The sequence below is a fragment of the Leptonychotes weddellii genome, chromosome 6 (assembly GCF_054177405.1).
Source record: "Leptonychotes weddellii isolate Sample4059 chromosome 6, ASM5417740v2, whole genome shotgun sequence".
NCBI lineage: Eukaryota > Metazoa > Chordata > Mammalia > Carnivora > Phocidae > Leptonychotes > Leptonychotes weddellii.
Window position 1 is genome coordinate 115,819,176 of NC_138374.1, and position 12,321 is coordinate 115,831,496.

The 12,321-nt window shown below is 57.5% G+C and overlaps 1 protein-coding gene across 19 annotated transcripts in view; it reads left to right on the plus strand.

Annotated features, from left to right (window-relative positions):
• NFASC (neurofascin) overlaps positions 1-11,430 on the plus strand; it is a 180,644-nt gene extending 169,214 nt beyond the window's left edge. For all 19 annotated transcript variants that reach the window (XM_081825069.1, XM_081825076.1, XM_081825075.1 and 16 more), the window contains 3 exons: positions 29-160; positions 2,220-2,289; positions 5,248-11,430. In XM_081825069.1, the coding sequence (XP_081681195.1) occupies positions 29-160; positions 2,220-2,289; positions 5,248-5,479 (434 nt within the window). In that variant the 3' untranslated portion in view covers positions 5,480-11,430. The remainder of the gene's footprint in view (positions 1-28; positions 161-2,219; positions 2,290-5,247) is intronic.
• The last annotated feature ends 891 nt before the right edge of the window (positions 11,431-12,321 follow it).

Genomic DNA, 12,321 nt, shown 5'->3' on the forward strand with positions numbered 1-12,321 from the left:
TCTGGCCCTCCCCACCCCCCCCCCCCAGCTTACACCAACAACCAGGCAGACATCGCCACCCAGGGCTGGTTCATTGGGCTCATGTGTGCCATCGCCCTCCTGGTGCTGATCCTGCTCATCGTCTGTTTCATCAAGAGGAGTCGAGGTGGCAAGTACCCAGGTAGGATGTATGGGAGGAATGGGCTTGGGGGAATGGGGCCAGCAAGCTTTCCTGGGAGCCACCAGGACCCTGACCAGATCCAGGGGGCTCAGTTCTCCCAGCGAGCCTAACCCTTGCCAAGCTTGGACATAGAGTCCTCTCGCCTGGTCCGTGCATCTTAGAGCTGCCAGAAAGCACTTGAGTTAATTAAGTTTGTCCGAGGTGGGTGGATGAAACGGTCCAGGCAGCTCCAAAGAGGGGATAGAAGGAACCCTGGCTCCTATTAAGAATGACCTTCCCTCCCCTTGACTCACCAGCCGTCTGCTCAGTAAATTGGCTTTTTTCAGCCTGAATCTCATTAGGATCCTGTGTCCTAAGGAAGGAGGAAGGAAGAAAGGCATTTTCTCTAACCATGAGAGGGAACAGAGAGGGGAGGGTCTGAATGGAAGAAGCACGCCCATGAGAGAGGCTTTCGGTGACTGGGCTGTAATGACAGATCCCCCAGCAGAGGGTCAGGAGCTCCTGCTTGAAGAGCAGGCAGAGGTTGAGGGGTGGCTTGCATTGGTACAGACCCCATCGGGAAAGAGCTTTGGACTTCCCTAGCATCCCAAAGAGCCGTTGCTCTTCTGGGGGCCTCAAGATCCACCAGCCCAGACAGACCAAGGTCAAGGACAAGGACCTCTGGCATTCTTGCTTCTGGAAATATTGATTGTTTTTTCAAACAGGGGCAACAAAGCCATCTGTCTGGGATGGGGTGAGTAGAATGACAGGGGACAGGATAATGGATGACCCAGTGAGAGAAAATCCTGCTGGGCTGCAGAATAAAATTGCTCCCTGCCCCCCAAAACCCCATTGCCAAGCACAAGCCGTGCTCCCCAAATGCCTCCTCTCTCTGCCTCTAAACAAGACCTCCTCCAGGGTCCCCCTAAGACTCAACTCAGAGAGAAGATTCTCTTTTATTTCCTCTCCCCACCTGCCCCCCGCCGCATACCCTCAGACCCTAGGATTCTAAAGAGTTCTGCCTCTGCTTTAAGTGAGGGAGATGTCTGTGAGGGAGGGCAGGAAATTATAATTCTTTATTGGCAAATGACGTTTTCTTTCACTTTGTTGTGCTGCGTTGGGATTGTTTTTCTCCTGTAAAAGAGAAAGCCAGAGTCAGGGAGAACAACCTTACTGAGCTCACCCCCCAACTCATCAGATAAGCTTGGAGGCTTCCTTTGCCCATTTAGACAGTGTCCTTTTCCAGAAAGTTCTTCTCACAGCTTACCTCCTTCCCTCCAGCTGCAAGGTAAGGCCCTAGTCCGCTGGAAAGATGAGCAAACCATGAGGCCTGGGCTCTAGACTTTACACTAAACTTTAGTCAGTCACTAATGAGTTCTGGGATATGTTCTTCACCTCTGAAGGGCTCAGTTTCCCTCTCCTAAAATGGGGGAGATTATCCTGCCCTATACCTCAGGAAGGATACATAGTCACTCGCGTAAGTGTCCCTGTGTGCCGGGCTCTGTGCTGGGTGTGAAGGACATGAGAAGGAGGGATGATCTCTCCCTCAAGACACTGCAGTTGGCACAGCGGGAAGATCACAGCCCAGGAGACAGGCCTGGGATGGGTGTGTGCAAACCACAGAGCAGGTGTGGGAGAAGGGAGTCCCACACACTAGTGAGGTCACAGACACGAGAGCATTTTCCAGCCCGTAAGTGCGTACGGAGTGCCCCCTCCGCCCAGGGCACTCTGCTAGGGGCTTTTACAACCGTGCACAAATAATTACCCTGCAGAGCAGAATAGGAAAGGTGCCAAAGAAAGGATCACATCCATTCGGTGTTTGGGGGCAACCCCGTGGAGAGGTGGCGGGGGGCCTGGTGGGAGGAGGTTTCAGTTGTCAAGGGAGATGTGTGGAAACGCCGGGGTAGAGGAGGAGGTGGGGGCGTCAACTTGACAGCTGGTTAAATGCAGGAAGCAAGAACGAGGGAGGCATCGATGGTGCCTCGTTGAAAGGGAGAGTGTCACTAACTCTACAGTCGGGGTCCTGTGGAGCAGGGACATAATCGCTGTGTCTGTGTCTTTGCTTCTCTTATCGGCCAAGTGCGAGAAAAGAAGGATGTTCCCCTGGGCCCCGAAGACCCCAAGGAAGAGGACGGCTCCTTTGACTACAGGTGGGTGATCTGTTTGGCTCCTGGTCCCCACCCCCCCATCCATCCTGCTGTCACCTCTGCCTCTCCAACAGCCTCTGCTTGTGCTGAGTGGGCTGGACGAGGCTGCCTCCCCGCAGGGAGGACACGGCCCTGCACACTCACATGGATTTGAGGGACACTGTTCCATTCATTCAACCGCACAGCTCCAATTTACTGAGCTCCTTCGATGTGTGTTTCCATCTCTTTCCTCTGAAAGCAGATGCTGGTAACACCATGGCCATGAAATGAGCTGTCGGCTTCCTCTCTGCCCACCCCCCACCCTAACCCTGAAGACAGGGACCTGGGGAAGCTGTATTGTCTTGAAACTTCAACTTAGTGAGGGATGAGGGGCAGGGGTGGGGGGTTCTAGATCTTTTCCTCATGAACTTGAATGATATCTCTGGGCCCTAGCCCAGAGCAAGTCTTGGAGAAGCATCTGGTTGGGGCCTGTCCCAAATCAGAGCACTGAGGCCCAGACAGGGAAGTGACCTGCCCAGGAACCCCACCTATACTTGCTGCCCAGCGAGCTGGTGGCAGAGCTGGAGAAACCAGGGCCTGACTCCCAGCGGGGCAACATCACGATCCATCCCTCTCAGATCTGGACGGGCCTTTGTGGCTGGCGTGAGAGAGACAGATTACACAGTTGTAATCTCCATTTTGATGGCAAGTATATCCTGAGTTAAGGAATCATTCGGGGTGGGTCACGGAGGCCTCATTCCCAGACTAAGGCGGGCGGGAGGAGATGCTCTGATCAGAACCCTACTTCCCCACCCCCACCCTGTTTACTCTCTGAGGCAAGATCACCCCGTCTTCCCCTGACCTCTCCTTATCCTACCCTCAGCCTCCACCACTCCACTCATCAGCAGCCTGGCAGGCAGACGCTGCCCAGAGCCACTGCCCAGCCAGGAGCCTATCTGGAGACTTATGTACCAAATCCGTCCGCCCAGTCCCGACATCTCCAAAGGCCTCCTAAAACGGCAAGCAGGAGAGGCCCCTCCCCTGACTGTCCTCAGCACCCCTGGCAGGGCCCGTCTTCCCCAGGGGCTGAGCCCTATTTCCTTCCTGGCCACCGGTTCCAAAGAACATGGGGCTTTCCCTTCCCCAGGCCCTCAGTGCAACCTGGCCCCTGTGCTCTGAGAAGCTGCTCCCTCAGGCACCTCTCCTCCCCCAGGCACGGAAGCTGTTGGGCAAAAATATCTGCCTTCTCCCCACCCACTCCCCTGTCCCACCCACACTGAGGCTGGATATACGTACACAGGAGCATGCACGGGCCCACAAACCGCGGACGCACACGCACACGCGCACACACACCCGCCTCGGTTTTGGCTCGGCAGCGAAGCACCTCTCTGGTGGGTCTCTCTGCTTCTCTCTCCCTCATCTGCCCACCTGTGTCTCCAGGGTCTCTCGGGAGATGGGCTGACAGGTGACTAGACCAGGGACCCCCTACTCCTTCTGGTTCCTTTCAAGCTTCCCTTAGAAGAGGTCTGTTCTTTCCAGATCTAGATCCTCTTCTCTGTAAGAACCTGACACACTCGAGACGCTCCCTCTGCCCAAGCTGGGCCATTCCTGTCCAGTGGCTGCATTTGGCTTAGGTACCTGGAATCCCCTAGAATCACACAGACACAATCCTCATGCTCCTGGGAGGGAGTGTGTGTAAAAAAGACCCGTGAGTAGGACCAGGACCAGCAAGAAGCTGCTAGTTTTCCAAACGTGAGCCCCACTCTCCATATAGACTCAGTGCAGCCCTGCAGACCCGCCGCCTCCCCGTAGCCCTGCCTTCAGAGAACAGGCCGAGGTAATGGGGCGCAAGAGGGAGGGCTCATGGCTTTGCGTGGACTGACGCCCCCTTGGGCTCGGGCTCCAGGTCCTCCCCTGCTAGCTGTCTCTGCCCAGCACCAGTGTTGGAAGCCACCATGCGTTGCCCCCTCTAATGGCAACTCAGCCGGCTGTTTCCACATCCCCCCCACCCACACACACTCAGGAAGGACTAAGTGTGGCCTGGGGGCCAGGGAGGGGACATTATGTGTCTGCCACGCCTGGCACCGCGGTGGCCGCGCCGGCTGGGACCCAGACTCCCACTGCCTCCCGGCTGCCTCCTGCCTGGGGGCCGTCTCCCCTCTGAAATGGGGCCAGCAGCACCTGGCCCCCCCTCGGAGCCTAAGGGCAGGACCTGGGGGCCTCCGAGGAGGCTGGGCAGGGTCGCCAGAGCCTTGCTGAGCTTTGTCCCTGGGTGCTGGCCTCGCACTCCTGTGTGTGCCCCTCCGCTCGTCCCACCCTCTTTCACTCGAGGCCCCAGCAACAGCATCTGCTCGTCGGTAAACCAGAGAGCGGACAGAACCCACACCACGTGAGGAGGGGAGAGGCAGGGGAGAGGTTTGTTTCCCCGTGGCCCAGACCCGTTGCTTTTAGTCAAGGGCAGAGCCTTTCGAGACAGGGCCACCCAGATCACAAAGAGTCAAAGCAAGTTCAACCCCTCTTGATGGAGAGACTAAGGCCCAGGGAGAAGAAAGGCTTTCCCAAGACCCCAGAACCACACAGTGACGCATGCAGCTCTAGCCCCCCAGCTCCTTGGCCCACCCCATCCTGCCTCGTCTTACAGCAGCTGGCTCTCCTCACTGTGGGGTGGCTGTCTCTGCCTCATGACAGGGACCCCAGCCCAGGAGTCCGGAAGAGTGGCCTCCAGGCCCAGCTCTGCACCACCTTGCCACCTCACCTGGGAGAAGACGGTCCTCTCCGGGCCTCGGGTTCCCTTCTGTAACCCAGCCGGACAGGGGAGGCCTGGGGGCTGGGGGCACTGACTGGTGACCTCTGAGGTCCTCCCCTCTCTGAGCTGCAGAGCACATATGCCTGGCAAGAGACCAGCAGCCTGGTGCTATCCCGCCTGGGTTTAAGCACCACTGGACTGGGCCAGACCCTGATTCTCTGTCTCTCTCTGGCCAGTGACGAGGACAACAAGCCCCTGCAGGGCAGCCAGACGTCCCTGGATGGCACCATCAAGCAGCAGGAGAGTGACGATAGCCTGGTGGACTATGGCGAGGGTGGCGAGGGGCAGTTCAACGAGGACGGGTCCTTCATCGGCCAGTACACGGTCAAAAAGGACAAGGAGGAGACAGAGGGCAATGAAAGCTCAGAGGCCACGTCGCCTGTCAACGCCATCTATTCTCTGGCCTAATGGAGCCCTCCCCCCCCAACCCAGGGCACAGCCACTACTTTGCAAGTGGGAGGAGGGGAGAGGGGCAGATGAAGCCACTGCAGACCTACCACACAGCCACCACCACCTTCAGGGACAAGGAAGGGTACAACAAGGGGGTCTGCCAAGCTGTGAGGACCAGTGACCGCCCAGCCAACCCCAACCCCCTCCCGATGACCCCCCCTGCCCCCCTGGGGTGCCGCCATGTGGAAGAGCTAGAGTCCAGGCTAAGCTCAGCTGGAGGGAACCCAGCCCTTTGCTCAGCCTCACGGCCACCTTGAGCCTTCCACCCCCACTGCCCGCCCTTGACCTCAGCGCACACACCAGTTGCTGTCGGTTATGGCCCTTCACGTTGTCTTTGTTTTTGCTTTGTGCATCTCCCCCATCCAGACCTAGCATCTCCATTTTCTTTTCCTTTCGAAGAAATGTCCCTAGACAAAGAAAGAATAGGTGGATTCTCCCCCAGATAGGCAAAAGGATTGACCTGTAAAAGAACGTCGAGAAAAGCTGTCGTATTCACACCGCCACCTGGCCGATGTATTTCCGAAGGATGCCTTTCTCGCCAGATGCCTCCCCGGGCCCCCAACCCATGCGCCTTGGCCTTGTCAGTTGCTGAGCTGGGCTTGGCTCTTTTCTGCAAAATGACAGTATTTTTGGCAGGGAGAGAGTGGGCAGGCCTGCTTGCCTCGCTCTGGTTCAGTCGGGAGGTGGGCTTACCTCTTGCTCCTTGCTCTCACCCTGCCCCTTCCTCCAGAGTGTCCCAGACAAGAGCTGCGCCAGCTCTGAAGGAGTCTGAGGAACAGGAGCGGCCACGGATGGGAAGAGCTTCGACACCCGTGGCCGAGTACCTCAAGCAGAAGGAAACCGGGCATCTGGTCCCTGGGGAGCTGTGCTCACCTCAGGAGAGGAGGAAAGGGCTGGGTTTGGACTTCCTTCCTCCCCATCAATGAAACCCAGGATGTGGGAGAGAGGACCATGCCCCCTGCCTGCAGGGGAGAGGGTGCCCCCTACCTGGTCAGGGATCTCCGCCGCTGCCCTCACGGAGACGGAACCAAGCAATGCAGAAGCTTTGCTGGTGTGTTTGGGGGTGTAACTTGCTGCTCCCCCTCTTGTCTCTAGCAGAGAGCATCTCCTCGGTCAATTCTGTAAGACGTTGAAAGTGGTGTTTTACACCGTGCCACCCCACCCCACCCCCCCACCCCCGCCCCGAGACCGAACCAACGTGTCCTCTCCTTGGGGTATTTACATATCAGGAGAGCCCGTGGGAACACCACGCTGACCGCGCCGGAGAGCCTGGCCTGGGGACCCCGCGCCCTCCGGATGCCTTACGCAGCTCTGATCTGGCCCTGCAGCTCCCAGGTTCCCAGCCCCTGCCCGCAAGCCTCGAAGCCTCCAGCCATGTCTGTCTCGAGAGTGGGGCGGCCCCTGCAAATGTCACCGCAGAACGAGAGCAACCACTCGACGCGTGCCCTGCATCCCGTTGCCCCCGCCGGAGACCCTGGCCAACTCCAGTTCTCTGAGACCGAAGGCGCGGCCTTCATCCTCCCCACCTAATCCGTTTCTGAAACCAAAGGTACCTAGCCTCAGAGAGAGATCTTGAGCCTGAGAGCAAGCCGGTGGCTGTCACTGCAGCTAGAGTCCGTTTCGGGAGGGTGAAGCTGACCCCTAGCGATGGCCTGCCTCTGGCACAGCCTCTGATTCGAGCCTCCAGCTGCTTGCGGGGCGGCCTGGGCAGGAACGGGGCTGTGTCCTTCAGAGGCTCGATTAAAGCATCGTTTGCCACACGTTTTAAACCACAAAGGTATTAGCAATGCTTGCATCACTTAGTAATCAGTCATTTGACGGTCAAGCCCGTAGACACATGTACTCTGTCTGCAGGTAAGAAACCATAGCCCAGAGCTGAGCCAATTATGTTGTTTGAACCTGAGAGCAAGTAACGGGCCTTTGGCCCCAGCCGTGGCCAGCCTTGCGGCCCAGAAGCCCGAGGGGCAGCTCTCTCATGGTGAAAGGAGACAGGGTGAATAATGGGGGGCTAGGAGTGAGCTCAGGGGTCCCCTCCCCTGGCTTTCCTCTGACGCCTGCCTGCATACAGCGGGGCATTCCTGCACCCAAGCCCAGCGTCCCTCAAGGGACTGTCAGGGAAGTGTGCCTGTGCACTGAATTAAAGGACCAGCCTTTCCAGAAAACACTCTGGATCGGAGCAGGGCAGTCTCGGGCCCCTCACTCCATGGGACACCCCGCACACTAGTGGGCTCAGTGTACCGCAGACAGGCTCATAGGGTGAGGGGACCGTGAGCGCACGGTGCCAGTCTGCCTGCCGCGCAGCCAAGGACCGCAGAAGGGCTTCTGCCTGCGCGGGGTCTGGAGGAGAGCGGGTCCCTCAGCCCGGCCACTCCTCGTGTGTGTCCTGCCGGCTCTGAGCCTCAGCTGCCCTCGGCAGCGCGCCACCACACTGCCCACCCCTGGCAGATGGGCGCCAGCCTGAGCCTGGAGAAGCAGTCCTCCGCAAGCAGAGATGCTCAGAGAGGTGTGTGGCTGGCAGGGTTCGGGAGCAGCCCTTCCAGGAAGAGGATGTCCGTTTTCCATGGGCCCGTGCCAGAGCCGAGCCCGCGTAGCCGGAAAGCAGTATTGGCCCACACCGCCCGGCCAGCTGGGGCGCCCAAGCAGCCCCCCGAAAACCTACCAGCCGTGGAGCCAGGAGACAGGACACCCCTGCCGCTTCCGCCTGCCTGGCTGTTGGTGGGGGGCATCTTGCGGCGACCCCAGAAGCCCTTTGCCTGTGCTGCGGGCCCAGCTGCTGTGCTCGGCCGCCAGGCTGTGGGCTCAGGAGACACTCCTGAACTTCTAGAGTGAGCCGGGCTCGGAGCCATAGTCATGCGTGGCCCCTGCCCTCCCAGGGCTCACAGGCCTGGGGCTGAGGCTCAGGACACAGAGGGCATTGGTTGGGAGCACCCTGAGTGCTTAAGCCACCGATGGCTCCAGGCTCAAAGGGAGACGCTTCGGGGAGAGCACATGGTCCACGAGGCTGAGCGAGACGGAGCGGTCAGAGCCTGCAGGGTGGGGTCGAGGACAAGTACTGCTTCCTGAGCCTCTTTGCTCTGCCCCTTGGGGCAAGTTGCTTAACTTGTCGGTATGTTGGTGCCCCCGTCTCCCCTATGTCATCCATCCTTTGAATACCTCTCCCCACAGAGGGGCAGGGGCCCACCTGAAGGAGCAGGAAGGCCAGCGTGTAAGGAGTAGAGCGCTGCAGGGCCAGGGGACAGCTGCCACCCACCTTGCCTGGCTTTTGGTGGAGGGGACTCATCTTTCCTTACCTTGCTATTGAAGAGATGGTTGAGGTTCGGTTGAAGGGAAAACCAGACTAGCTCTTTCCCTTGTCCATTGCCTTTGCCCTGGGAGGTGGGAGGCATCTGGTCCACCCCTTTCTGGCAAGTCCCAAGGTCTGGAGACATGTCCACCTGTCCAAGAGGCAGCGCATGCCAACACTGCTCACCCTGCAAGGGATATCTGCAACCTTGGCCAGATACTGCGTCCACAGCTTTCCCGAACACGGCCTTCGGGAAGGGCTGAGGACACATGTGGGTTTTCCAGCTAAGGGGCTGCCTCCCCCGCCCACACCCAGCACCCACGCACGGGCCGACCCACACAGTAGGGCAGCACTTTCAGGGGCAACAGTACTGATTATGACATCTTAGGGTGAGTTCACACCCCGACCCGCTTGAGACGAGATGTGAAGGGCCGCCTGGGGTGCAGTGTGCAGCTCAGGACAAGGGGGAAGAGGCTGCCCAGGTTGGACCCCATTTGAGGGATTCCCGCCAGCAGAGCTGAGAGAGAAAGTCTGATCCGAAGGAGAGGGAAGCTTCCCCGGGAACAGCCCAGGGCAGAGGTTCTTTAAGGGTCATGGGGCCCTTTGCAGGATCCGAGCCAAGCCACAGAGAGTCACAGAGAGCCCATGGGACTGTGGGGATTTAAAACACTTTGCCTCAGTCTTAGCAAAGCTGCTTCGCTAACACTGAGGCGGGGAGGCTCCCCCGGCTCTCAGGGGGTGGGCAGCAGGTTCCTCGGATGCTGGCACAGGGCGTGCTCCCCATTCGTGACACCTTGGTCACCACTCCTACAGCCCCTGCCAAACACACACACGTCTGCTAGGAGGAAATCACCCGGCGGATCCTGGTTGAGCTTCGCATGGTGGCTTAGGAGTAGCATGTAGGAGGTCCCTGATTTAAAAAAAAAAAAAAAAAATCGGAGGAGACGAATGAAACAAACTTGAAATGCCAGGAGGAGACAGTGCCCCAGGCAGAGCCAACTCCGGGCAGTCCCGTCCCCTAAACCAGGCAGGGGCCAGCCCTTGGGAGTTCGAACCAATCTTGCTGCTGTTGCCAGCCGGCCCAGCCCAAGCCCGGGCAGCACCCTGCCTTCTCCCCCCTGTTGAGAACAGCCTTCCCGAGACAGGTTCAGAGAAGGATCAGAGGGACAGGACAACCACCCAGGGAAGCCACGAGACCCCACCGAGCAGTGTCTTGCGCCACACGCCCACCCAGCGCACCTCTATCAACATAGTATTAAACGGAAGTCCTGTGATGCTAAGGCTGGAAACGAGCTCAGTTCCAGGGTGCGTCGCTTTGGATAGCCTCAGACTGCAGCACGCGGAGGAATCACAGAGCTGATCTCATGGACAGGACTCTTCGTGCAGACGAGGACACTAAAGTCCACGGAGGGGAAGGGACTTCCCTGAGGTCCCGCGGCTGGTAAATCAGGGTGAGGGGAGGGCTTGAACCCGGGCCTCCGAGTCCTTGTCTAGGGTTCTCCACCTGCCCCCAGGGGCCTCCTTGGAAATAGAGGTGTAACTTCACATCTGTCTGTACCTCTTATCACTTCTCCCCCATCCTCCGTACGCCTCCCAAAATGAAAGACACAAAGGATTTTTTTGAGGCCAAGACCAGGCCGTCTGCGGCAGCCCACGGGGAAGCCAGCCTCGCAGGGCAGACCCGGGCCAGGAGAGAGTGATGAGCTGACTGGTGTTTGTCACTGTGAAGTCTCGACTGTACTCTGGAGTGGCGTCTCTTGTTTCGTGATACTTGGGACCCCCCAGCAGTCTGCGTCCCTTGGGCCCTCGGCCGTGGAGGCTCGGCCACCCCGGGGCTCACTGGGCTGGAATTCAGCACACATGAAGAGTTCAGTGAAGCAATAAACACAAAAATCTGGGAGAAGAAATCCAGAATTTTGTGCCCTACTCTGTTACTTTTTCAAAAACGATGCCAATCGGATGACCCTGCCCGTTTTTTTGTTTGTTTGTTTTTGATCCCCCCAATTGGACATCCTCAGTCAGTGTTGTCCCTCTGCCCAGCTCCCAGCTCTTTGCCACCTTCACCCTCCTCCTGGGCTGAGCATCAGTCACCTGTGACGTGGCCGCCTTCTGTCCCGGTCCCACCTCCAGCCCACCCTGGCCCAAGAGGACCTCCCGCCCTGCCTCCCCCCCGCCAGCACCCCTTTCCCCCCCACACACACCGTGCCGCCTTGTTTCTTCCGGGGGGGGGTATTTTTTCCCCGACGTCTCCATGCCTTCCCGCACACCCACACACCTACAGAGTGGTCTGATCTTTTTTCCATTGGTTAAAGATTTAACTCTCCATGGCAGACCTTGTTTTAACCCGTCTCACATCATGTTCTTTCCTCTTTGCAAGTTATTTTGCATTAACCAACGTTGTCAGCGACAGATGCGGATCTGAGGGTGTCACACACGACCTTCAGCAGGGAAGACTTCCGGGCCGCGGAGGACCATCTAATACATGGACTTATAAACTGACTGCATGAGCAATGAAAAGGCCAAATTATTCAGAATTTTTTTTTTTTGGAATCACTGTAAAAAAAAAAAAACTGATTTCTTTTGTATAGAGAACACTAAACGTATAATAAAAGTTGTTCAAAATGGACTCTGGCCAAGTGATTTGTTCATTTTCTTTAGTTAACGGGAAGAGGGAGAGGGGTGTTGGGATTGAAAACAGAGAGAATCAAAAAGGATTTCTCCGGGGCACCAGACAGCGCATACTTTGGGGATTCTGCAAGGCCCATCGTGAAGTTGGTCTTATCCTGGAAGCCTCGTTGGCACAATTTGTGTTCTGACCGTACAGTGACTGATATGTGTGCAGCCGTGGAGATGGCCTGATTCAACGCAACGGTATGTGTGCTTGTGAACCATTTAAGGAGTGCTGCGATGGGGATGCTGGGAGAAGGGGAGAAGTGTGCGATGAAGCTCTCCGTCCCCCCACCTTCTTCTGTGCCCCTGCCCTTAGGTGGGAGAATACCAGCACATTTAATATTGTTGAAGGAATGAATAATACTGCCTACAACAAACCAAAAACCTCTCTCAGTAGACTCAAAGGAATCTCAACCAACAAACAAATAGGGGAAGGAATGAGGCAGAGAGGGCTGTGTTGGTGGAGGGGTACTGATCCACAGTTATGCGTCCTTTCTTGATTCTTCGGCCTGAGTTGGGCTAATTCTCACTGAGGAGTGCCCCATCGGCCGTCACCCAGGCAGGATGAATGGCAAGGGACCCCCAGATGTTGTAACTCCCCTCCCTATCCTCAGGGTGGTGTGGGGGTTAGGGAATGGGCAGGGCTGGGAGATGGCTCTGCTCAGGTAGAAAGATAACTGATGGTTTACAGGCAGGAATGGGAAATAAGGGCAAAGGATTCCCCTGAAAATGCAGGCCCCATTCTCCTGGATAAAGGACCATCAGGTAACTATCCAACCCACCTGGGTTTCCTCTTCCTTCAAAAGTCCTCAGAACAGATCGGGACCTGAGGCCTTATTTCCGGGTC